This window comes from Prinia subflava, assembly GCF_021018805.1.
Source record: "Prinia subflava isolate CZ2003 ecotype Zambia chromosome W unlocalized genomic scaffold, Cam_Psub_1.2 scaffold_32_NEW, whole genome shotgun sequence".
In the NCBI taxonomy this organism is placed as follows: domain Eukaryota; kingdom Metazoa; phylum Chordata; class Aves; order Passeriformes; family Cisticolidae; genus Prinia; species Prinia subflava.
In genome coordinates, this window is record NW_026960609.1 from 3,520,307 (window position 1) to 3,546,752 (window position 26,446).

The 26,446-nt window shown below is 41.6% G+C and overlaps 1 protein-coding gene across 1 annotated transcript in view; it reads right to left on the minus strand.

Moving 5' to 3' along the window:
* LOC134565047 (bone morphogenetic protein receptor type-1B-like) overlaps nucleotides 1-26,446 on the minus strand; it is an 81,432-nt gene that overhangs the window by 28,032 nt on the left and 26,954 nt on the right. The window contains 2 exon segments of the mRNA XM_063424414.1: nucleotides 497-599; nucleotides 19,352-19,505. Of these exon segments, the coding sequence (XP_063280484.1) occupies nucleotides 497-599; nucleotides 19,352-19,505 (257 nt within the window).

The window sequence follows — 26,446 nt, forward strand, 5'->3', positions numbered from 1 at the left end:
GAGAAAGGCAACCACCTTAGAACCACCTTGCTCCATTTTCCACATCCCTTCCATTCCTGCAGTGATACTTGTTTTCCATCAGGTGATCACTGTACTTGAAGGGAGTATCTAGCACCAAAAATCCCAAATCAAAGTGCAACTGCATGTAAGACATAGATGTTGCTGCAGTCCATTAAATAATATCCTAACTAACTTTAGCTAGCATGGAAATTTGAGGAGTTAAGACTGCAATTCTCTAAATCCAAACTTCCTCTGAGTGGGAATGTTACTAGGAGCAGCAGTGCCAAAACAAAAAACATGAGTTGTTATTATTAGGAAGAATTATAGTATCATCTTTTGGGTATACAAATGCACTTCCCTCAGTAATCAATGCAGATCAACTATCTGCGAAGTGAACAGAAGTGAGAAACATGGACACAGCAATGTCTGTTGGCTGCACTTTAATTGAAAACTATCAAAAATGCAAGTGACAGTGTGGCAGAAAATGCTTCCTCACCCGACGCTGGAAGTCTGAGCCCTCTAATCCAAGACATCCCTTGATGACTAAATGTCCATCGGACTCATCTTCTTCTATTATGGTGAAGCAGTAGCCATCAGTGCTGTGGATTGGAAAGAATGAATCAGGAAAAGGCACTGAAGTGAAAAATGTGCTGTTGAATATTGTCTTAAACTTTGCTCCCTGCCAGGCAAATCTGCCATTCTCAAATGGACACACTGGGGCTGCTGCAGACCAGCTCCTGCACACACAAAGGAGTCTCTGCCTCAGAACTGTGCACTTACCTTTGCAATATTTCACAGCCTAAACCCCACTTGCAAACACCCCAGTTCTCTGCCTATGTCATTAGTGTGTTAAGACTTTGGAAACCCAAACGGTGCAAGGTTCAGTGCTACACAACGTCTGCCTTGAGTGCGGGAACAAGGCACTGATATCTTCACCACAGTAGAGACCTGAAGAAAGAAACACTTTTGAGTTACTAAACATAAAATATTATCAAGAGTGATTTGTGATTCCTGTTTTAACCATATTATGAACTGCGACACTTGTGTGTATGAGTCCTTGCATTATCATCAACACCCTTCATGGCTGTTTATTCAGGTTATAAGCCTGAAGTGATCCATAATGCTTCCGTTTACAGGAACGTGCACCAGGGAGGGCAAGTATACCAACAGATGGCTAGATGGTGCTGGTGATAAATGTCCTTCTTTGATGAAGGTCAAATGCCTGAATGCTATGGAAAGAGGGAGTGGAAGGCATGGAAAGCGTGGCTGCATTTTATTGAGTGCTGTGCATTAAGTTCTCAGCACTCTGAGGGGGATATGTAACGCATAAGAAACAAAATCAGTCTTCCTGACTGATTTGCAGGAAGAAGATCCAAAAATAAAGAAAAAAGTTTTTAATATGACATTTAAGTCACAGAAAAATAAAATATTCTGTTATTTGCTCAGGAAAATAACATTGGCTATTATGTGCAATGAGTATTTTTCAGACGAGAAGAAGTAAACTCAGTTAAAACAAGGGAATAAAAAGAAAAAAAATATTAGAAAACTTAAATACAGCAAAATTTCAGATGATTTGCTCCTTACTTGAATGAAACAAGAGTCTAAAGAGCACCAGCAGCAAAGGCAATGAAGATGTAGGAAACAAGAGCCACAGTTACACATTTAAGAGACAAACACAATTTGTAAGTATTAGCTACACAACCAAGAGATGCTGCATAGGATCATGTCAAACATTGTCTGTGGCATATTTTTATATTACTGGGGTAGGGTCTAGCCACAGTAAGCTTATTCCTTCAAAAAATAATCTATCATGGGTTACTGACTTCTGGATCTGAAAAGTAACCAATTGCACGTTACAAATTACTTTCTCCACGAAGCGATGACCTACCCTTCTCTGACATTGTACATAGGAGTGAGGCAAAGGAGACAGTAACCCTTCTGGCCACCAGCCACCTTGATGTCGTTGCTTGAGCTGAAAAGATAGGAACAATAGGATTGCCAAGAGAGACAGTAAGAAATCCATTAGAGTAGAATATTAGATTAGATTTTGTTTGCATGATGCCTTTGATTCAAAGTAATGAGTAAGTTTAACCCAGGGGACAGAGCAACAAAACAATAAACTGCTATCAAGTGAAACACAAAAATGGACTCCACAGCAAACAGGCCCCAGCAAAAAACCCAAAACTCTTGGTTCATCAAAGAAAAGCAGAGGAAGGAAAAGTCAAATTGTTTGCAAAAGGGAAAAAAAGAAACAGAAACTCAGCAGTTTTAATTCTATTTCTCTGACTTGTCATGTGGGACTCTGATTGTAAGCTCACTTCTGAAAATTAAATTCAGGTTCCTCATGCAGTTTAGTCCCTCTAAAAATTTTACTCCAAATTTAAAAAGAAAAAATGAGTTTCAGTAGAGCAAAACAAGTTATAGAGCTCTGAAAATAAGAATAAATCATGTTTTTTACAAACTTCAGAATAATGAAGGAAAAGTGAGAGAAAAAATAGCATTGCTGGGCAGATTAAACACTGGTACTGCTTGTCTCTAGCTCTAAGAAAAATCTAAACAACAAAAAGTTTTCATGCAATGTAAGAACTCATTATCTTTTTGAGAATTTCTGAGGTGCTTGGGTGAGAGGGAGAAGGGACTCTTCTGAAAAGAAAGATCTCCTCCCTGCCTCCCCCCTCTCGCCCCTGACCTGTTCTCCTGGTTCACAGGACATCAGATGGACCACACACTGCAAGAAAAGGGCAAGGTATACCCCCGCTGTTTTATTGATTACTCCACCTCACACCTGACTAAGGTAGAAATGAATCTGTTCTTATTAATATAGCCAGTAAGAAACAAGTCAAAGATGTGTTCACACTCTCAAATTTTATGTTTATTTTGGTGACTACAGAAAGAGAAACATCTGTATATCACTGATACTTGCAAAGCAGTATGAAAAACCTCTTCTCCACTTGCCAGAAAAAATTTGTAGTATAGAACTGCTATTTTCTTAAAATCTGCAGTGTGAATTCTAATTGTGTGTAATTTGATTCTGCAAATGGTGTGTAAAGAAGGAATTCAATGCGCTGTTACTGGATACATCTGGGTAGACATCCAGTAACCTCCTCCACTGAAGCACCATCTTATTAGAGTATGGTGCAAGGGAGTGATTAAATTCACTTTGGATGCAATCACTAATAAGCACCGATTTCTTATGTCACATATTTGCCAAGAGTGAATTCTTACAGCCAAGTCAAATGCCAGGAAAACAAAGGGAGCTAACAGTGAAACAGTGACAGACACTGATATAGAAGGTGCTGCTACAATTACAGATTACCACAACAAAAGCAGGGATCTTAAATCAGACCTTTCCAAAATGTCACAAGAGAGGAACCAAGGCCAACAGCTTTGCATCTGCTCACACAGACGTCCCCACTGGCCAGCAGCCATTTCTCACAGAAAATGTGATTCCTCAGCTACCAAAACCTGCCTGCTGGAGATTTCCCATCTGGCTCTGTGTGTGACACAGCCAGGAGTGGCAATACATAACTTTGAAAAGCAACATCTTTCTCTCATTCAATGCCTATTACAAAGAGACAGGTAACTTTCACAACTTGATGAAAAGATCCCTTCTCTTGCATTTGATTTCAAATGAGTCCATACAAATATTATTACTTTTTTCCACTCCTCTCTATATTCCTCATTTTGATACCAGAAAGAGCAAGAGCATCAACATGACAAGTCTCTGCACTCTTTTTTAAATGATCAAAAAAATTCTTCTATAGAGGAGGAAATTTAAAAATAAACATAAACATTTAAAAAACTGAAAGGCTAACATTTAAGATCTCACCATAGCTCCTTTATCAGAAAACGTTCAGCTTTTCCCTAAAAATTTAAGTTGATTAAAACAAAAATTGTCTGAACTCAGTGCTTTGGCACTGTCAAAGTATTTTTTCTTCTACATACCAAATTACAATGAAAATTTAATCATATTATCTGGAGAACAACAGAATGAAAATAACATCACTCAAGTGAGTTATCACCTTTAGAACAACTGAAAAAGCAACTTAATTATTTTATTGTGTGAAAAACGTGAGATGATTAATTCATGTTCTTATGGTAAATTGGAAAATTATAAAGCTGTATAAATTTATATCAGGTAAAAGTCTATGTTTCAGGAGGTTTCTGCAGCAGATGGTGAAACTGACCACCCTGAAAATCAGGCGTCTCCATTCAGAAGGGAACAAAAGACTTTGCAGCCTTCTCAAGTATTGGGAGGGGACCTGTTGAGATGAGCCGGTATCAGCAACTCACACCTCTACGGCTCAGAGCAGGGACTCTCACCGATCAAATGCTACGTGCCAACAGGGACTCTCACCGATCAAATGCTACGTGCCAACAGGATCATCACACACTTCTAGGACAGTTAAATTACTCAAAGCAAGGACTAACTCTGGACATTAGCATTTGAATGTGCCAGGGGACCCTTTCGGGATTTAGTATAAACAAAGTTAATGGCCGGTGCTTAGTGAAACAATGGGAGAAAGGTTGCCGAGGGGGAAGTTAAGGGTATTTAAGCTAAGCCTTTAGATGGGCAAAGCGTGAACCCAGCTAGAGACACCGACTGCCAGGTTCTGTGTCTCTGGGGTCACCCTTGGCTCAACTTTTCCCGGGAGAAATTCTGTCAAGTAAGTGTCGCTGTTTGTGGGGTTCGTATTGTTTTGTTTTTATTGTTTAAAATTGTTATAATTTGATTCCAAATTTTGTGATTTGAATTTTAATAAACCAAATTATTGAATTTGGCAATAAATTTGTCCTGGCGTTTATAACAATTGCTTTAGAAAACCAAAGACACAGTTGGGCAGAAATACAGTCTAGTAGGCAACACATAGGAACTTAAACTTTATCAGCCCAATCTTTAAAACTGTCAGCATTTATTTGTGCATGAAAATAGAGTGCGACAAGGCACCTAATCAGCCTCTGCCTTTACTGCAATCCCATTACAGTCAAAGCCAATTAGACGTAACACCACGCTTTAAAATATGCAATTAATTATGATTAGAGACAACTGTCCGTGCATTCACTTTGAACAGAGAAAACTTTAAATGGAATAGTAAAACAAGGTCCTGGTTATGTTCAAAGCAGCTTTGACCTTCTTTACTGAAAGCCTTTTATGAATGGCCCAGATGTTCAGGAAGAACAATAAAGTTTCAACATGCAGCAGTTTAACACACCCTTTACAAGCAGAGGATTGTGAGACTTCTCCAAAGGTTTTAACTGTCAGGGCCTTGAGTGCACTAGTATTTTTCAACTGTCCAGAGTGGACCCACTTGTGACCCCTCTTTCCCCCTATACTGTCCTCCAGCCACGGGAAGGGCTATTGAAGGATCTGTCTCTGCCCGTTGTGCTCACATACCAGTGGAGAAATGGGGTCCTGGTGAGTGAGGATATCAGCCTCAGCTCCTGGCTTGGCCCCCTTTTGCTACACCTTAATTAACCCTCCCTTGATGAGCTCACCCTGTAATGGGCCTTCCAAACTTCACTGTGCTCACGAACTGCCCCATTTTTTAAAGCACACTAACTAGAGCTATGGCTTTTCTTCTTAGATAGAAAAGCATTCTACCTTTTAAGCTGCAGTGTTATCCTTAGCTCTCTAAAGCATTGTTGGACTTAAAGTGGAGAAGTATAAAGAAAGGGAAATTCTGTATAGGAACACAGCAGGCTGTTGGAGGATTTGATATAGATGTGGTTAAAGAATATTGGCTTTTAAATTTCTACAAATACAATTACGGAGAGGATTTTAAATGGCCACCAGATGTCCTCATTTTTATATTTTTATATTCAGACCCCGGGTATTATGGGCCAGATATATACTTTAAACTTGAATACCTGTGGTAGCAGAAAAAAATCTTCATGTGAGATGACAGACTGCTTTTTATGAGAAAATTTTAATGGTGACTGTAATAGGACGAGCTATTCTATTCTGAGGGTATTAACTTACACACAGCTGGAAATGGTTTTGCATTAAACTTTGGGAATACACAAGACAGAGAGTCAAACAGACTTGATTAGCATATCTGGTTTGATAACCAAGATGCCATGGCAGGAACAAACAGAACTGTGAAAATTACAGGAGATGGGATTACACCTGCTTACGGAAGAGAGAAGATTCAATCAACTTCTGCAAGCAAAGAGTTGTTGTAAAATGCATGAGTTTTCTGTGTGATGTTTAACCTGATTATTGTAGTAGAAATGATTAACCTGTCTGAAATAGTATATAAGCTTTTGGAAAACCTGAGTAAAATCGAATTCTGATCACCGAATCAGTCTTCCCGTCTCTCATCAATCGCCAATAATTGGTGCCCCGTGTGAGGAGAAGAACCGGCGGTCTGCTGGCAATTGGCGACGCCCCTGGAACTGATCGTGGCGGTGAAAGAACCGTGTTTGGGCCTACAATCATCTGTACGCCGGACGTGACAGGTGAGCCAGGGGAACTCAAGGTATGGGACAGGTCATGTCCGACGGAAGAGACGTTAAGAAAACCATCCAGCGCTTGCTGAGCAAGCATGGATCCCCCATTCTTAAGCAGGACCTTAAGTCGCTCCTACGATGGGTGTCACGCATGTTCCCCGATACCACCCCTTCCTCTGTTCTTACTCTCCGCTACTGGGACAAGGTCGGCGTAAAGCTCTACGACCTGGCTACGCTGCCTGGCCACGAGCCAGAGCTGCGCCTGCTTCCTGCATGGAGGACGGTCATGGAAGCGGTTAAAAAAGAGGGGGGGAGCGAGGCAGCCTGCGAGGCTACTGCGGAGACGGCCCCGGAGGCCGTGCCAGACCGAAACCTGCCCAAGTCCCGCTCCCCGTCCCCCGTCCGCACCCCCTCCCCGACGAACGCCAAAGATAAAGCCCAGCCGCCAGCTGCACCCCCACCGGGATCCCACCAGCGACCACAGAGCTGCCGAACACTGATCGCTTATGGGGACTCTGACTTTAACAGTGACAGAAAGCCATTCGACCCCGGCCCCGAAAATGATCCGGACTGACTCGCTTCAAATAGGCATAACAATTGGTTACAGATAAAAAAGAAAGCCCTTAAAGACAGAGACCTTGCCTTTATTTCGCTAATCAATGCCTCTTCAAGTTTCACCAAGTGGCCAGCTTTTACAGCAAATCATCTCACAGCATGGGACAGCAACGAGTGCAGACACAAGTCCCACAGCAGACGCAGTAACCAGGAGCAACCTTCAGCTTCCAGCCGGCCCAGCCCCCATCCACCAGACCATCTCCAACCTATGTGCAGCCACCCCAAGAACTGCAGTAACATTGTCTAATTGCTCAGTTTTTGTCTCCCTACAGGAAATCTATGGCCTGTCCCCCAGATCCTCTCAGGGGTGGGAGGAAACAGTCAAGGCTATCAAAGCCAAAACCCAGTACAGATCACAGGGCCTGAAGGCAGGGTAGCAACTGTCAGGCCTTATGTGTTGTCTGCGCCGCTAGTTTTGTGGGGGGGAAATGTTCTATCTCAATAGGGAATTTTTATGCAGTCAGATTTTGTATAGAGGTCATTTAAAACTTAAAAAAAAAAAAAAAAAAAAAAAAAAAAAAAAAAAAAAAAAAAAAAAAAAATTGGTAAATTAATGTCTCTTAAGTTGTTAACAGGAAAGGGGGAGCCGAGGATGGCACCCCTTCTGGGAAGACTGCAGAAAGCTCTTTTAGGTTTTCAGTCTTTTTTGTTCTTGATGAACTCTAAACAAATGGTTACAGCCTTTGAGTGAGAACTTAATGCAGAACTGCTTCTCTCCTTCTCTTGTCTAGTTTGTCATCAAACCTAGGTTGAATGCAAATGTGTTGAATGTGAGATACTGTAGTACTGTGCATCTCATAAAAGACGAGGTATTTGCTGTTAATGTGATCCATCAAGATGCATCAGAAGCAATGCACAAATTCAGCGATTAATGTGTGTATATAAGTTTGATCCACCTGAAGAATTAGAGCACAGTGGCTTACTGCCACTGAGAATAAGGATATATGATGATTTCCTGACTATCATGATATTTACTGAGAATTGTTTCTAGTGCTCAGATATAGCCTGTTAAACTTAAATGCTTTTGACAACTTACATGCTTTTGACAAAGATTGTGATAACCAGTTTGATTTTTAGTTCAAAAGACATCTCCCTGGAAATATTTGGGCTGGCGAATAAGCATGCATTCTATTTCTGCACAACCCTTGCAAATCTCAACTGAAATCAAAACTTTACATGATGCACAGAAGTTGCTAGGAACAATAAATTGGGTCCGTCCCTTGCTTGGGATTTCAAATGCAGATTTAGAGCCATTGTTTGCCCTCCTGGGAGGAGAGCCTAACCTCTTATCACCCAGACACTTAAACAAAGAAGCACAAATTGCGCTTCAAAAAGTAGCTGATGCTATCTCTCAAAGGCAATCAGCTAGGTGGGCTCCAGAGTTGCCTTTGTGGCTAATTATTCTGAATCCTAATAAACAGCCTTATGCATTAATATTTCAGTGGGACTCAGAAAAACCAGATCCTCTTCTAATTATCGAATGGGTCTTTTTGCCTAACAATATGCCCAAGACTATTTCCATGCAAGATGAACTTATGGCCATGTTGATTGTCAAGGCTCGGCAAAGACTGACCTCTTTGGCTGGGAAAGATTTTGATATTATCTATCTGCCTCTCACAATGTTTTATTTGAATTGGTTGCTACAGATGTCTGAAAAATTGCAAATTGCTTTAACAAATTACCCAGGGCAGATATCTATCCATCCGCCTAAACACAAATTATTAAGTTCGTCTTTTAATTTAATCCCCAAGCCAAAGAGAAGTGAGACTCCCTTGCAAGCTATGACAATATTCACAGATGGGTCTGGGAAAACCCGTAAATCAGTGATTGTATGGAGGGACCCTGAAACTGGAACTTGGCAATCTGATATTGCTGTGGTTGAAGGGTCTCCACAAATAGTGGAATTAGCTGCTGTTGTCAGAGTGTTTCAGAAATTCAGCACACCTTTTAATCTGATTACTGACTCCGCATATGTTTCAGGTATTGTACAGAGAGCAGAGAATTCTGTTTTGAAAAATGTTAAAAATGACATTCTTTTTTCCTGGTTAAAACTGCTGGTCTCCCTGTTAGACAAAATTACAGCTCCTTACTTTGTGATGCATATCAGGTCACATTCCAATCTACCGGGTTTTCTCACTGAAGGTAATGCCCAAGCAGATTTGTTAACCTTATCAGTGCAGCATGTTTTGCCTAACAAAATAGAGCAAGCTAAACTGAGTCACTCCTTTTTTCACCAAAATGCTGGGGCTTTGGTAAGGCTTTTTAAATTAACTCCAGCACAAGCCTCTAATATCATTTCTATATGCCCTGACTGTCAGCGTTGCACACTTCCTAATGTGAACACAGGGGTCAACCCAAGAGGTCTACAGAGCCTACAAATTTGGCAGACAGATGTGACACACATTCCTGAATTCGGCCGCTTGAAATTCGTGCATGCTTCTATTGATACCTTTTCAGGTGCTCTGTTTGCCTCAGCTCACACGGGAGAGACAGGGAAAGACGCCTGCCGTCATTTCGCTGCTGCCTTTGCCACCTTAGGAATTCCGCAACAGATTAAGACAGATAATGGACCCGCATATATTTCCCGTAGAGTTGCAAACTTCTCATTATGGGGTATTACCCACAAAAGGGGCATAGCTCACTCACCCACAGGACAATCAATTATAGAACGAGCCCATTGCTCTCTCAAACGTCTTCTGTTACAACAAAAAGGGGGAGCCGAAGATACTCCTGCGGAAAGATTATGCAAAGCCTTGTATGTCTTTAATTTCTTGAATTGTTCAATGACAGACTTAAATCCCGTCAAATTATTCAACTTGCTATTGCTGTCAGAGCTTTTCAAAAATTTTTCTCTTCCTTTTAATCTAGTAACAGATTCAGTTTATGTTACAAAATCGTGAAGCCTCAGCCCTATAAGAAAGTGTAAAACCTGCAAACAGATGATAGTTTTGAACAGCTGAATAAACTCCTAAGAAGCTAAAGACTCCATAAATAAATTAGAAATTTAGTTAAAATAAGCTTTCTTGTATTAGACATTATATTATGTATTGTTATAATTATTCCTTATATTTTACAGTGTGTTTAAACTAAAGGTAGAATCTGGATCTTGGCTAGATAACTTGTTTAGTGGCTGGGGTTTGACACCCTGGCTAAAAGATTTTCTTAGGATAGGAATGCATGTAATGATTTTAATAATAATTGTATTAGTTATGATACCTTGCTTGCTTCAATGTGTGCAGAGATTAGTTAATAAAGCCATCAAGGGGGTATTCTTGGTTAATACAGAAGGGGGAGATTTGGGAATACACAAGACAGAGAGTCAAACAGACTTGATTAGCATATCTGGTTTGATAACCAAGATGCCATGGCAGGAACAAACAGAACTGTGAAAATTACAGGAGATGGGATTACACCTGCTTACGGAAGAGAGAAGATTCAATCAACTTCTGCAAGCAAAGAGTTGTTGTAAAATGCATGAGTTTTCTGTGTGATGTTTAACCTGATTATTGTAGTAGAAATGATTAACCTGTCTGAAATAGTATATAAGCTTTTGGAAAACCTGAGTAAAATCGAATTCTGATCACCGAATCAGTCTTCCCGTCTCTCATCAATCGCCAATATTAAACTACTGGCGATTGATGAGAGACGGGAAGACTGATTCGGTGATCAGAATTCGATTTTACTCAGGTTTCCCAAAAGCTTATATACTATTTCAAACAGGTTAATGATTTCTACTACAATAATCAGGTTAAAAATCACACAGAAAACTCATGCATTTTACAACTCTTTGCTTGCAGAAGTTGATTGAATCTTCTCTCTTCCCGTAAGCAGGTGTAATCCCATCTCCTGTAATTTTCCCAGTTCTGTTTGTTCCTGCCATGGCATCTTGGTTATCAAACTAGCTATGCTAATCAAGTCTGTTTGACTCTGTCTTGTGAATTCTCAGATCTCTCCCTTCTGTATCAACCAAGAACACCCCCTTGATGGCTTTATTCATTAATCTCTGCACACACTGAAGCAAGCAAGGTATCATAACTAATACAAATATTATTAAAATCATTACATGCATTCCTATCCTAAGAAAATCTTTTAGCCAAGGTGTCAAACCCCAGCCACTAAACAGATTATCTAGCCAAAATCCAGATTCTACCTTTAGTTTAAACACACTGTAAAATACAAGGAACAATTATAACAATACATAATATAATGTCTAATACATATAAGCTTATTTTAACTAAATTTCTAACGTATTTATGGAGTCTTTAGGTTCTTAGGAGTTTATTCAGCTATTCAAATCTATCATCTGTTTGCAGGTTTTACACTTTCTTTTAGGGCTGAGGCTTCACGATTTTGCAACATAAACTGAATCTGTTACTAGATTAAAAGGAAGAGAAAAAGTTTTGAAAAGCTCTGACAACAGTAGCAAGTTCAATAATTTGAGGGGATTTAAGTCTGTCATTGAACAATTCAAGAAATTAAAAACATACAGGGCTTTGCATAATCTTTCAGCAGAAGTGTCCCCAGCTCCCCCCTTTTGTTTTAACAGAAGACGTTTGAGAGAGCCATGGGAGCGTTCTATAATTGACTGTCCAGTGGGTGAGTGAGGTATGCCTTTTTTGTGAGTGATACCCCATAATGAGAAGAAGTTTGCAACTCTACGGGAAATGTATGCAGGTCCATTATCTGTCTTAATCTGTTGCGGAATTCCTAAGGTGGCAAAGGCAGCAGCGAAATGACAGCAGGCGTCTTTCCCTGTCTCTCCCGTGTGAGCTGAGGCAAACAGAGCACCTGAAAAGGTATCAATAGAAGCATGCACAAATTTCAAGCGGCCGAATTCAGCAATGTGTGTCACATCTGTCTGCCAAATTTGCAGGCTCTGTAGACCTCTTGGGTTGACCCCTGTGTTCACATTAGGAAGGGAGCAACGCTGACAGTCAGGGCATATAGAAATGATATTAGAGGCTTGTGCTGGAGTTAATCCGAAAAGTCTTACCAAAGCCCCAGCATTTTGATGGAAAAAGGAGTGACTCAGTTTAGCTTGCTCTATTTTGTTAGGCAAAACATGCTGCACTGATAAGGTTAACAAGTCTGCCTGGGTGTTACCTTCAGTGAGAAAGCCGGGTAGATTGGAATGTGACCTGATATGCATCACAAAGTAAGGAGCCGTCCTTTGGTCTAACAGAGACACCAGCAGTTTTAACCAGTAAAAAAGAATGTAATTTTTAACATTTTTCAAAACAGAATTCTCTGCTCTCTGTACAATACCTGAAACATATGGGGAGTCAGTAATCAAATTAAAAGGTGTGCTGAATTTCTGAAACACTCTGACTACGGCAGCTAGTTCCACTATTTGTGGAGACCCCTCAACAACAGCAATATCAGATTGCCAAGTTCCAGCTTCAGGGTCCCTCCATACAATCACTGATTTATGGGTTTTCCCAGACCCATCTGTGAATATTGTCATAGCTTGCAAAGGAGTCTCACTTCTCTTTGGCTTGGGGATTAAATTAAAAGACGAACTTAATAATTTGTGTTTAGGCGGATGGATAGATATCTGCCCTGGGTAATTTGTTAAAGCAATTTGCAGTTTTTCAGACATCTGTAGCAACCAGTTCAAATAAAACATTGTGAGAGGTAGATAGATATGATCAAAATCTTTCCCAGCCAAAGCGGTCAGTCTTTGACGAGCCTTGACAATCAACATGGCCATAAGTTCATCTTGCATGGAAATAGTCTTCTGCATATTGTTAGGCAAAAAGACCCATTCGATAATTAGCAGAGGGTCTGGTTTTTCTGAGTCCCACTGAAATATTAAGGCATAAGGCTGTTTGTTAGGATTCAGAATGATTAGCCACAGTGGCAGTTCTGGAGCCCACCTAGTGGATTGCCTCTGAGCGATAGCATCAGCTACCTTTTGAAGCGGAATTTGTGCTTCTCTGTTTAAGCATCTGGGTGATAAGAGGTTGGGTTCTCCTCCCAGGAGGGCAAACAATGGCTCTAAATCTGCATTTGAAATCCCAAGCAAGGGATGGACCCAATTTATTGTTCCCTGCAATTTTTGTGCATCTTGTAAAGTTTTGATTTCAGTTGACATTTGCAAGGGTTGTGCAGAAATTGAATGCATGTTTATTCGCCAGCCCAAATATTGCCAGGGAGATGTCTTTTGAACTAAAAATCAAACTGGTTATCACAATCTTTGTTAAATCATGTAAGTTTTCAAAAGCATGTAAGTTTAGCAGGCTATATCTGAGCACTGGAAACAATTCTCAGTAAATATCATGATAGCCAGGAAATCATCATATATGCTTATTCTCAGTGGCAGTAAGCCACTGTGCTCTAATTGTTCAGGTGGATCAAATTTACATACACACATTAATCATTGAATTTGTGCATTATTTCTGATGCATCTTGATGGATCACATTGACAGCAAATACCTCGTCCTTTAAGAGATGCACAGTACTGGAGTATCCCACATATAACACTTTTGCATTCAACCTCGGTTTGATGACAAACTAACAAGAGAAGGAGAGAAGCAGTTCTGCATTAGGTTCTCACTCAAAGGCTGTAACCATTTGTTTAGAGTTCATCAAGAACACTTTAAAAGACTGAAAAGAGCTTTCTGCAGTCTTCTCAGCAGGGGTGCCATCCTTGGCTCCCCCTTTCTTGTTAAGAACTTAAGAGACATTAATTTACCAAACTTTTTTTTTTTTTTTTTAAGGTTAGTTTTAAAGTCGCGCACTTTAATGACCTTTATACAGAATTTGACTGCATAAAAATTCCCCGTTGAGATAGAACATCTCTCCCCCACAAAATCAGCAGCACAGACAACACTTAAGGCCTGACAGTAGCTACTTTCCCCTCAGGCCCTGTGATCTGTACCAGGTGTTGGCTTTGATAGCTTTGACGGTTTCCACCCACCCCTGAGAGGACCTGCGAAGAGTCCATAGATTTCCTGTAGGGAGACAAAAACTGAGCAATTAGACAATGTTATTGCACTTCTTGGGGTGGCTGCACGTAGATTGGAGACGGTCCGGTGGATGGGGGCTGGGCCGGCTGGAAGCTGAAGGTTGCTCCTGGTTACTGTGTCAGCTGCTGGGTTGGCTGTGGGACTTGTGTCTGCACTCGTTGCTGTCCCGTGCTGTGAGATGATTTGCTGTAAAAGCTGGCCATTCGGTGAAACTTGAAGAGGCATTGATTAGCAAAATAAAGGCAAAGTCTCTGTCTTTAAGGGCGTTCTTTTTTATCTGTAACCAGTTGTTATGCATATTTGAAGCGAGTAAGTCCAGATCATTTTCGGGGCTGGGGTCGAAAGACTCCCTGTCACTGCTAAAGTCAGAGTCCCCATAAGCGGTTAGCATTTGGCGGCTCTGGGGTCGCTGGTGGGATCCCGGTGGGGGTGCAGCTGGCAGCTGGGCTTTATCTTTGGTGTTCATCGGGGAGGGGGTGCGGACGGGGGACGGGGAGCGGGACCTGGGCAGCTTTTGGTCTAGCACGGCCTCCGGGGCCGTCTCCGTGGCGGTATCGCAGGCTCCCTCACTCCCCCCTCTTTTTTAATCGCTTCCATGACCGCCCTCCATGCAGGAAGCAGGCGTAGCTCTTGCTCGTGGCCAGGCAGCGTTGCTCTGGCTCGTGGCAAGGCAGCGTAGCCAGGTCGTAGAGCTTTACGCCAACCTTGTCCCAGTAACGGAGAGTAAAAATAGAGGAAGGGGTGGTATCATGGAACATGCGTGATGAAAAGAACAGGGCATATGCCTTTATTAATATTCAGCTCTTTATTAAAGTGATCAGCTCTTTATTACAATCATCAGCAGGATTGCAGAGTTTGACCGGAGTTCTTTATGCTGCTGTGGTCATCCGAAGGAGCAGGTCCTGCTGCAAGTCTTCACTCAGCTGCCCACAGTAGGTACTGAGTCCTTGTCTCCACAGGAACAGCCAGGAGCTCTCTCTGGTCAACCATCAAAGGGCAGAGCGGTGACAGTCTGTCACAAGTGTGCAGAGTCAGCTTCTTGCCCTCAGGTAAAAACTTCAAGAGTTTCCTGTTGTCTGGCTAAGTCACTTCAACTGGCTGGTTCCCATTCCATCCAAACTCCTCATAGGTCATGGTGAATCTTCAAACCAGGCCAGGGGGTGCATCCACTTCGTGCTTGCCCAGGGCACCATCCAGTTCTCCTCTGACGAATCCAGCTTCCTGTCTTGGGGTGCAGTTTCCCTTAAAAACCCTCCCAGGATCCACCGGGGCGGTTTTATTTGCATATACAAATGCATTTGCATATACAAATGCATATGCATTTGTCCTGGTCGCAGCAGAGGTATTCTTGCTGATAAGGTAGTTACAAAGAACAATGATAGGGCTATCTAAGCATGGGCAGCTTCTTTTCACATTTTAATTAGGTAGGAAAAAGTTGCCAGGCAACTTTTCTTCAGGGCAGCTTCCCTCCCTACTCAAACTGGCTGGGGTATGGGGGGGTTACCTCTAGCCAGGAGGGGGTCAGTTGCTTTTGAGGGACAGCAGCCTCCCCCAGTTATGGGGGTTCTCTGCAAGACGGAAAAACCTCCATTTTTCTCAAAGGCTGGATGACGGCAGAAATTGGGAGGAGGGTGGTGGCATTCTCAGAGCTCTTTTTATATGCTAATGCGTGCTCTGTGTTTTCCTCTGGGGGATGGTGCGACAGTCTCGCTATGGGGCTAGAACAGGGATAGCCCAGCCCCCCCTCCAGGACCACGAGCAGTTTTGGTTTTGTTTTTTTTTTTCTTTTAATTTGTTCCTAACACGTGACACCCACTGTAGGAGCGACTTAAGGTCATGTTTAAGGATGGGAGATCCATGCTTGCTCAGCAAGCGTTGCATGGTTTTGTTAACGTCTCTCTTGTCGGACACGTCCTGTCCCATACCTTGAGTTCCCCTAGCTCACCTGTCACATCCAGCATACCGATGATTGTGGGCCCAAACGCGGTTCCTTCACCGTCACGATCAGTTCCAGGGGAGTCGCCAATTGCCAGCAGATAGCCGGTTCTTCTCCGGTCATACAGAGCACCAATTATTGGCGATTGATGAGAGATGGGAAGACTGATTCGGTGATCAGAATTCGATTTTACTCAGGTTTCCCAAAAGCCTATATACTATTTCAAACAGGTTAATGATTTCTACTACAATAATCAGGTTAAAAATCACACAGAAAAGTAATGCATTTTACAACAATTCTTTGCTTGCAGAAGTTGACTGAATCTTCTCTCTTCCCGTAAGCAGGTGTAATCCCATTTCCTGTAATTTTCACAGTTCTGTTTGTTCCTGCCATGGCATCTTGGTTATCAAACTAGCTATGCTAATCAAGTCTGTTTGACTCTCTGTCTTGTGTATTCCCAGATTAAACTTTCTGAGGTTCTTGCTCCTGGGCTGATAAAATACTTTGCTGCTTTAGTAAGAACCCTGGTAAGAACAGTGGCTGATGCTCTCCAGAGCCCAAGCCCTGGCTGCGGATGTACTCAGTGAATTTCGTGGGTGTCAGAGCTTTGCCAGGCCCTTGGGTGCCCCAGAACACACTGACTCATTCCTGTTGGGCTGGCAGGTCCAAACTCTGAAGGTCCAAGCACAGCCCAAAGCTTAGCAGACTGATAGAGCTGACAAGAGGTTTGATTTTTAATTTTTTCTTAAAAATATAAAATGCAAAAGGCTTATAGAGGCAAGAAGATAATTTACTCTGAAGCAGTCAATTTATTCTTCAGACAAACACTGCAATCAATACGTCCTGAACTTCAAAATGGGGAAACTTTCTTTACAGTGACGCTCAGTGATTCCCCGAGTGCTTTAAAATTGTGCCAATAGTCATTTACACAGAATAAAATACCAAAGTTACTGCCTCGCTAGTAGGATGATCCCAAAACTCAGGGGAAGCTAATAATCCCTGCTAACCTGGTTGGTTGTGCTCAAATCTTTTGAAACTTGGTCTCCATCCAGCCAACTAACCAGATAGATAATAACTAGCTAAGCAGACACCTCAAAACCACAATTTCCCAACAGTAGGCTCAGGATCTTCTTTCCTCTGTAATCCATAATTCCAGCTATGTAGTAAGTAATTTTAAAAAGTAATTACTACACTAACAGTTAAAGAGATGCAGGGAAAACAAGGGGTGTTGAGTCCTTCACACCTCACTGCAGCTCTCACACCAAGGAAGTGGGAGCCATAGCAATGATCACTATCATGAACAGGATTACTGCTGACAAGCCATGAAGGCAGTGCATTTAAATTAATTTAATTTGTTTTATATTATTCCAAACTCCTCAGCAATTTTTCACTTATGCTGTTGTTCACTGGGCAAGTAGCAAGGTAGGTACTGCTCAGGTGACAGCATAGGGCAGGAGAGTGTTGATCTAAAGCAAGTCTGTTCCAGGAAACTCCTGACTGGACAGAAAAGTAATTAATATTTGATGGATAAATTCCAGTTTCAATTATTATTTTGATATCTAAATTGGAAAAAATAATTCTGGCAGCAAATCAGAACATTCAAGCCTGAAGTCTTCAAGGGTTATGAAGATAGAAGGGGTTACAATTTTGTGTTTTATTACCACTTAACAGCGTATCCTTGGGCATTAACACCTAAAAAAAAGTTTGACATTTGACACCGTAAAGGAGATACTGAAGAGAGTTTCTTTAAAGTACTGCAGTGAGGGAAAATGCACAAATCCATTCTAACAGGACATTTACTCATAGTTCCATGAAAAATACTTCATGTCAATTATGCCTACAAAGCGACGTGCAACAGCAGGCCTACTCAGCTGGGGGATAAACCTTGTTCAATCAGTTCCTTAACATTGATCCCTTTGTGCTTCCTAATTCACAGATTTAAGTCATCTGCAAATTCCTTGTTGCTGCGTGTGTGACTACATATGAAGGCTGAGGCTCTTGCTGGGCAGGAACAGGAAACAGCTGATTCATGCTGCAGGGGATCTGCAAATTGGTATCAGAGTGGAGTTTTATAGCTTATTAAAATGACTGTCATGTGAGAGCAGCTAGATCTAACTCCTGGGTGGAGCATGGGCTTGTAGGAAGAGGTTAGAAAGGGGAAATGGTATTTACAGCTGTCACCAAAACTTTGATACATTTTAGTAGGAAACTGCAGGCTGAGAAGGATTAAGTCAGGCTGCAAAACCACACTCAAAAATCCAACAAAGCAATCAGTATCTTCAGCAGCCTTAAGCTTTCCCCATTTATCTTTTAAATACACTGCCTTGAAGAGCTGACACAGTGTTAGACAATCTCACCCCAAACAGCACTGCATCTCCAGCTGGGCTCACATCTGTGCCCTGCTTCGATTCTTCTCTGACTCCCACAACTCCACCAGGCTATTGGCTGCTAGTTGGTATCTCCAGTAGCACACCTGCTCCAACCAAGCAGAGAAGTTTAAATTCCTCATATGGAACATGAAGAGCTCAGCCCAATTTTGCTACAGCTAAAGCAAACTGTATCTGCGCCTCAAGCCAAGACAGAGGTTCATTCAACCTTCACTCAACCTTCATTCAACAGAAACTGTATGTGTCCAGCAAGAGCTGCTTTTGAGTAGGGGAACAGCAGCTTGGTCCCCCCTCAGTCACCTCTGCTTGCTTCAGCCAGTGCCAGTGCAACACAGACCAATGCCAAGCCTTCAAAGAGCTTGTGCACATCTGGACCTGCCTTCCCCAGGGAGCCAAAAGGTCGTGAGGAAGCAGAATCCAACCCAAATGAGAAATCTCTAGTACTCTAAGCCCAAAATTAAACAGAAGGCTACAGCTACTAGACCAAAATACTCAACACTCACCTCAAGATAGTTTTCCTTTTAGCATGGAAACAAAAAAACCCACAAAACCCAAAGCCCTAATGGCCTACAGATACAGCTGCTGCAGACTCAAAGACCAGGGTTCTTCTAAATATTATTCTGTTGAGAGTGATTATAAATTTATAAGCATTTATTGACAGTTCAATATATCTCCATAAGGTCTCCTCTCATTAACTGCATGCACCTTTAAAAACAAAGTTCAACCTTCAGAATATTTCATATGCAATGCATTAAAACAAGTATTATCTAAAATGAAAAATATGTGTATGCCCTAACGAAACAAAAGACAACAAAAAACAACCACCATACAGCTGATATCCAGGTAAAAAATTACTTCCTATTTTTAGACACTGTGAAAAACAACTCATTTACATATTACTGCTTAAACAAAAACTGTGACACCCAACTTGGGATTGCTGAGCTACCACAAGTATGTTTTCCTGTGTATCTTCACTAGATATCTATCCCACAAACCTGCAGGTGCTGTTGACCAAGTCCTCAGGGCAGTGGTGGTGGCACTGGCAGAACAGCTTCTGGGGAGGAGCAGGGGCCGTACTCTCACCATCTTTTCTGGTCTCCATGCTCAGCTTGCCAAAACTTCGCAAGGGCATGTTGTCTAGAAAACTGGCTGTAGGAGAGGAAGAAAAGGCAACAGTTCTAGGCTGTATAGCAAGAATTGAAATGAAGGTTTTAAACTACTTCTACCAATCAAAATTTAAGAAAGTTATTTGAGATGAGCGTTCACCACAGAGTGTTTTTCTGTAGTTTGAAATGGTCACCATGGTTGAGGCTCATTGGGTCTCGGTGGTGTTAGATCAAAGGTACTGATATTCGAGTTCTGCCACTGCCAAGAGATATATTGTGCTTTTACTATTATATATCGCACAGTACAGCTTTTCTTCTATTGCATTACACAGGTCAAATCCTTGGTTACACCTTTGAGCTTGCTTTATCTCTACAGCACTCAGCACAGATCTGCATTCACTGAATCCCATAAAAATCAGTGGGATTTATGGTACTCCAGGCAGAACAGGACATGGGCATACAATTTAACAAAGACTTAACAGAAACTGATGTTCTTTCAAAGTCAACAGCATGTTCTGTCACTGAATTGCAAAAGCACTGCTTGGAAAACAAGGGAAGGAGCTCATTTCTGTAAAAGAAAAGTCTATAAACAAAGTAAAAGAGAAGAATGTGGTTTCGGATGAACAATGCTAAAATATATGGAGGTGATTATTTCTAAAAATACCAGAGTACTGAATCTCCATGGAGCTGGTGGAGTACAGCTGGAGATGTTGGTGATAGGCTAGGAGCTGTATAAGCAACCTCCTTCCCCCAGCTCTACTCATAAATATCAGCTTTCAGTCCTTGTGAAAGTTTTAAGCCTCAAAGACAAAAATGAGATTAGCAGGAAAAGCTTCAACAGGCAGTTCCTCACTCTCCTTTTGGTTCCCTGTAAGAAATCTTACCAAAGGGTCATTTACAAGCAGCTGTCTCCAACAGAGTAGCTGAAGAGCAGGTTTGAAGTTCTTTATTTACTGTTAAGTCTTTATAAACAATTTGTATTATAATTATTTTGATTGCCCTTTACTCTAAAATTTTCCCAAATCTCCATCATTAGAACTGATATATTGTGAAGCTGACAAAAAAATTTTTTTTAGCTCCCTATGGAGAGATAGGGTGGGCAAACAGGCAGAGGGGATGGGGACAAGCAGCTACACTTCAGGGCTTGGATTGCAATCAACAACTGAGGTGAGTGTAAGGCTGAACGATTCTGAAGCAGTGAAAGGCTGGAGGAAGCATGGGGCTCTTCTACCAGTCCTTGCCCTTAGGAGGACTGAAAAAGCCCAGTCTGGGCTCCTGGAAGCATGGGACCAGCCAGGGCACATCATGCCTCCAAGCTGCATATCCCTCCTCTTCTGTGCCAGCTCTGGTAGCACAGGATAGGTGTGAAAATGCATATTATATGGCTCTACGCAGATATTTACTATATGTATTATGCTAGGTTGAAAAGTTATGCTGTATTAACTTTTGAATAATATAGTGAATGCAGTTTTGTAATTAACATTAAGCTGTAGTAATCAAAAATAAAAACTATGTGTGTGAGATATTCTTTTTAGCTCAAGAGAAAGAGAAGATAACCAGGAAATTCTTTGCACAGAGATAACAATTACAGAAACCCCTAAATTTTCCAGAGAGAGAGAGATTTATGTCTTCCTGATCAACAGAGACCACCACTTCACGTCGAATCCAGACTAAAAGGTGCCTGGGGGGATTAGCAGAAGATTTTTGACAAGGACCAGATAACTTGTTTTGTTTTAAATAAAATATGCATAATCATGAAGTGACTTCTCTTAAGAGAAGAATTCTACTATAACGGAGTCCTTCTCCTGCTGACTTTTGTCTAGGGAGAGGGGACCCAGCCCAGGCTGTACTCTTTGCTATTATTGTCTCATAAATTGTCCTACTCTAAATTGTTTAACCTTTATTATTGTATTTGTATTACTATTTTTTTATATAACCATTTTTATTTTTATTAAATTTCCAAAAATCCCAAAAGCGAGTGATTGGCGTTTATTACAATAGGCACAGATAGGCACTGGGAACAACAACTGGCAGACAGACTTTGATTTTCTGCAGTGAAACATGAGACAATGCAAGCTTATCCCCAGTAAAGTCAGAAAAAAGCTGTAACTTGTCAGCTCTGGGAGAAGTGGGACTTTGCACGTAAGCACATTGCATTTAGAGAAGTGATAGTGTTATGAACAAGTTTCCCGGTCAAAAACAAAAGGCTCAGCTGTCCCTGTCCTAGCCCCGTGGCGGGACAGCTCCGTCCCCCCCGGGAGCACGCATTGGCATGTTGGGAGAGCTCTGAGAGTGCAGCCCCCCTCCTCCCAGTTTGTGCCGTTGCCCAGCCTTTTGGAGGAATGGGGGGTTTTCTTGTTTAACCCCCACACCCCAGCCAGTTTGAGTGGAGAGGAAAGCTGCCCTGAAGAGGAGTTGCCTGGCAACACTTTCCTACCTCATTAAAAAGTGAAAAGGAGCGGCTCCGGCCTTGATTGCCCGGTTATTGTTCTTTGTAACTACTTCCTTCAGCAGGAGTGCCTCTGCTGTGACCAGGACCAATGCATATGCATTTGTATATGCAGATAGGGCTGCCCCAGTGGATCCTAGGAGGGTTTTTTGGGGAAACTGCATCCCGGGACAGGAAGCTGGATTCGTCAGAAGAGAATTGGATAGTGCCCTGGCCGAGCAAGAGGTGGATGCACCCCCTGGCCTGGTTTGAAGATTCGCCATGACCTATGAGGAGCCTGAATGGAATGGGAACTGGCCAGGTGAGCTGACTGATTCAGACAACGGGAAACTCTCGAAGGTTTTCCCTGAGAGCAAAGAGCTGACTTTGCCTGCCAGTGGCAGACTGCTCACCGCCCTGCTTGCTGATGGTTGACCAGAGAGAACTCCTAGCTGTTCCTATGGGAACAAGGACTCGGCATCTACTGTTTGCAGTGGAACGATGAACTGAGACAGCACCTGCTCCTTTGGATGGCTGCAGCAGCGTGGAAAGCTCCGATCGGACTCTGCAATCCTGCTGATGACTTTAATAATGAGCTGATCACTTTAATAAAGAGCTGAATATTAATAAAGGCATATGCCCAGTTCTTTTCAATAGCCTTTTAAACATCATAGCCCTTCCACTCCTTGCACATTCCTTGCACAAGAGGTTTATTCTTAATATTAGGGTGATACACGTGAAAGAGAATCATTCACCATGCCAGACGATTACTCCTATGAAACAGAAAACTCACACAGCTTCGCCTTTGCTCGGTACCTCTGTATCCCACTGAAACCAACTGGCTTCTTGATTAGCTCACCTCTTTCTAAAGCCAAACCAGACAATCAGTTACTAAACATATACAAATCATGGTCTTGTAACCCTTGTGCCCAGCATTAAGCTATAAACTGGATTCATGACACAAATGGCTGTCAGTCCCATACTGTTTTCATGAACATTTGGCAAAATTAGAACTAAATGCATGAGTTCACTGAAGATGCATTGTGTGTGTGTTGTTGTGTACTTGCAGCTGTACCTTAAGATGAAGTAGATGCTTAAAATAAGGGAAAAACAATGCACTGTTTGTTTCTCCTCATATGATTAGGCAGCCTGTGTATAACAAATTAATATCAACAGATGTTTGCTCCCTAGGTCACAGGATTAGGGATTACCTAAATTCTCTTTCAATCAGCAATTTTTGTCAGTATTACTTTGTTACCATTGAATGGGGAATGTTCAACTATTAATATTCCTGTCAAGGATTTTCAGACTTCAAGCTCATGAGGCAACCAAGTGAACTTCTAGCTCATGAGTGTAATAGCTTGTTCTGTACATCATTTCAACAGCTCTTTCTGTGAGCTACCTGCAGTTTTAGCAGGGATCCTTCCCCAACAAAGAGTGTAAAGACAAAAGCTTCTTACACTTAGCACAAAAAAAGGGAGAAAGGTTTAATTACACATTTGATGGTGCCTGAACATGTTAAATTTAGGCAGCTAAATACCATCTTCATAATATATACAACCACAGATCATTTGTTTTTCCAACAAGCACATAAGACAGTGGTACCCCAACACAATCTGTGGCCATCACTCATCAGCGGTGGGATCATGAACATCTTCTGCAAAACTTGCCATAAACAACAGCTTACACCCCTAGACCTGGTTGTACTCTCAGATATAAGACAGGCAGAAGTTGCTGAACCAAAATCAAAAATCTGAAGTACCATCGAAGCATTGCAGATGGCTATTTAGAGATGTAGTTGGTTTTGGGAAAATTTAGGACAGATAGGCTGGCGTTCAAATTTACATATTCCAAGAGCTGGAATTAGGAATGCAGCCTAGTATTTTGCTTCTACCTGATGCCCAGGGTCAAAACTAGTGCAAAATCATTGCAGTTCAGTGTCAAATATATTAAAACGAATAAAAGTAAAATAGGAAGGAATAAGACACATTCAATCAAGCTCTTTTCTGTCTTCTAAAATGTAAAACTCTTCTCACTCTACTCTCTTGCTCCTTTCATGCCTTCATTTCCTGGCTGCTAGCTAAACTGATAGGCAGATTTTTTGCCTCTGAAATTCAGGTGTCTCACCCAGCAGATAACTGTGGAGCACATAAGAACTCTACTCCTCCCATTCAGAGCTGAGTTTCAACAAGGTCTCTTAACTTCTATGTCTGCTTGACTTCAGCTCAGAAAGGTGTTCCAGCAATCCTTTCCCCAAAAGGAAACATGTAGGAAGGAACTCACAAGAGAAGTGGGGAGAACTTTCCAGCTTGGCAACAAGTTCCTCCTGATTTCAGGTGTGAAAAGCACATTTTTGGATGGTGAACAGCTTGCTCATCTTGAATTTGCTGCTGTTTTGTAACAAGCACATGTTGGTCACGCAGACCTGGCTCTGTCTAGGGTTTAGAAGCCCTTTGGGTTTTGAAAGCTCTCCTAGAGCCCTGAAAGCAGGAGATTTGGAACTATTTAAGTTTGGCTGCTTTTTTGCTGTAGCCTATTCTGTTGCAGTCTGCTCATGGTCAGCTTCCTATCCCTGATGCACTGAGCACAGTTTGGGAGAACTGCAGAAAAACACTGGTATCAAAAATAAGGTTATTTTAGTCTGCTGAGAAACTGCATCAAGGAATTCATCAAAGCAGTTGAGCACCTGAAGTTCATCATCAGACTGGTACAGATTCATCAAGTTCAGCTGAGTTTCTCAGCTTAAGTCTTCTTTTTCCTCTAAAATTCACCAGCATCTATAAAGCATTATCCATCACAAGGACTGGCAGTCAGCCGCCAAGGCTTTAATGTCTCTTTGGAGTGCTACTCCTGGGAAATATTTTCCTCTCTAGGACTGGGACCACTGAAAACTGTGATGTGATGGCCTCTGTTATGAATCTCTACCTGAGAATGGGGACTGTGTGCAGCATGTTACTGCTTTGTTTTTTCCATGTGTTAGTGCATGTTTCCCTCCATGCTTTGTGGTCCTTTACAGAAAGGAAGATCTACAAAGATCCTGAATCCAGGAGAAGGAAAACAATGAAAAGAAAGTGTTGTAAAATGAAAGTCATTCTCACGGTCATAGAGGATAATGCTAATGTCTAATTTAAACCCCTACCAACCTCCACTGTCAACAAATAATCCTTCTCGGATATAGTCTTCCATCTAGCATCACTAAGATTTGCAGCAAAATACTTTGTCATGTGGCAAACCCTTTCATTTTTTAAATGTGTGAGAAGCGATCATAGATCCCCACTCCACAGTGACAATGAAGTAACTATGAGGATGAATTCTAACTTGGTTTCAAACAATGTTGTTGTTAGTTGGTTGGACAGGTCTGCAGGCAGTGGTACCTCACACACAAAAGGAAAAGCACCTATTTAAGCTTTACATAGGCTCATGTAGGTGCAGAAAAAAAATCTGATCTAGAGAGCCAGTCTGTACATTCAGTCTTCAAATTCTCTGCCATGGGTGCCAATAAGTACTTCAGCTCCTGCCAACTGTAGCCATAGTTATGTGATTTGGAAAGAAATTTCTCCACTAGAATCTGGATAAAGCCCAATAACTCATTTCACACTGGCCCATAGCCATTGGATGATAATGACTTTTGGGCACTGCTCCGATTCAACAAGTCTGGTAATGTAGAAGGTGAAAAGCTCTTTATTCTGTTTCTCTGTGTTCTGTGGTTTGAATTTTAAGCCATCCTGTTCCTGGAGGATGAAGAATTTGCAACAGTTATCTTAACAGATTGGTTTCTGTGTCACACATGTGAGATTTATGTGCTGTCTATGCAGTGAAAAAAGCAAATCTCTCATAACCTTGCAGGGGTTTGAAAGGAGTAAAAGTCAGACTTGCTCCTTCTCCAAACAGATGCTAAGGACAAAAAAAAAATATATATCAGAGTTTTGTGCTTACTCTTCTTTCTACACAGGGTATTTAAAGCCTCATATTGGTTCAATACCATCCATTCACATTTTCCCAGTCTAATAACATCTGGCCACAGCACCCTCTGAGAGGGAGCAAGGCTTACTGCTTCAGAGAAGGCACACACCTAAGAAGCTCTACATGTAATTGAATAACTGTTTCAACTGTTCCTTTGGACTAGAAATTAAGGCTATTCATTACAAAAGTGTCTGAACAGTAATTGAAAACAAACTAAAACCATGCAAACCTGAGAAGAAAATCAGTCAACTTGATAAAATAGTTATGATGGAAATTTTAAACCACAAGATGACATTATCTATGCCCTGCACTAATCTACATAGTGTGCTTCTCCTCAAAACAGACTTTTATTAAAATACAAAACTATCTTGCAACACCCTGCTAGTTTCCTATGCTGTATCATAAACCACAGCCTGATGACTTCCCACCAGGCCAGGGTTATACCATCATACAACTTGATTGTTTTAGGAGAAAGGGAAATAAATAACTGCTAACTCGCTGTACTTTACAGTTACCAGATAAAAGAATTGCCATGGGATATTTTTTGGCAAATAGTCAGCAATGAAAACACAGCACAGTTAAAAGACTTGAAA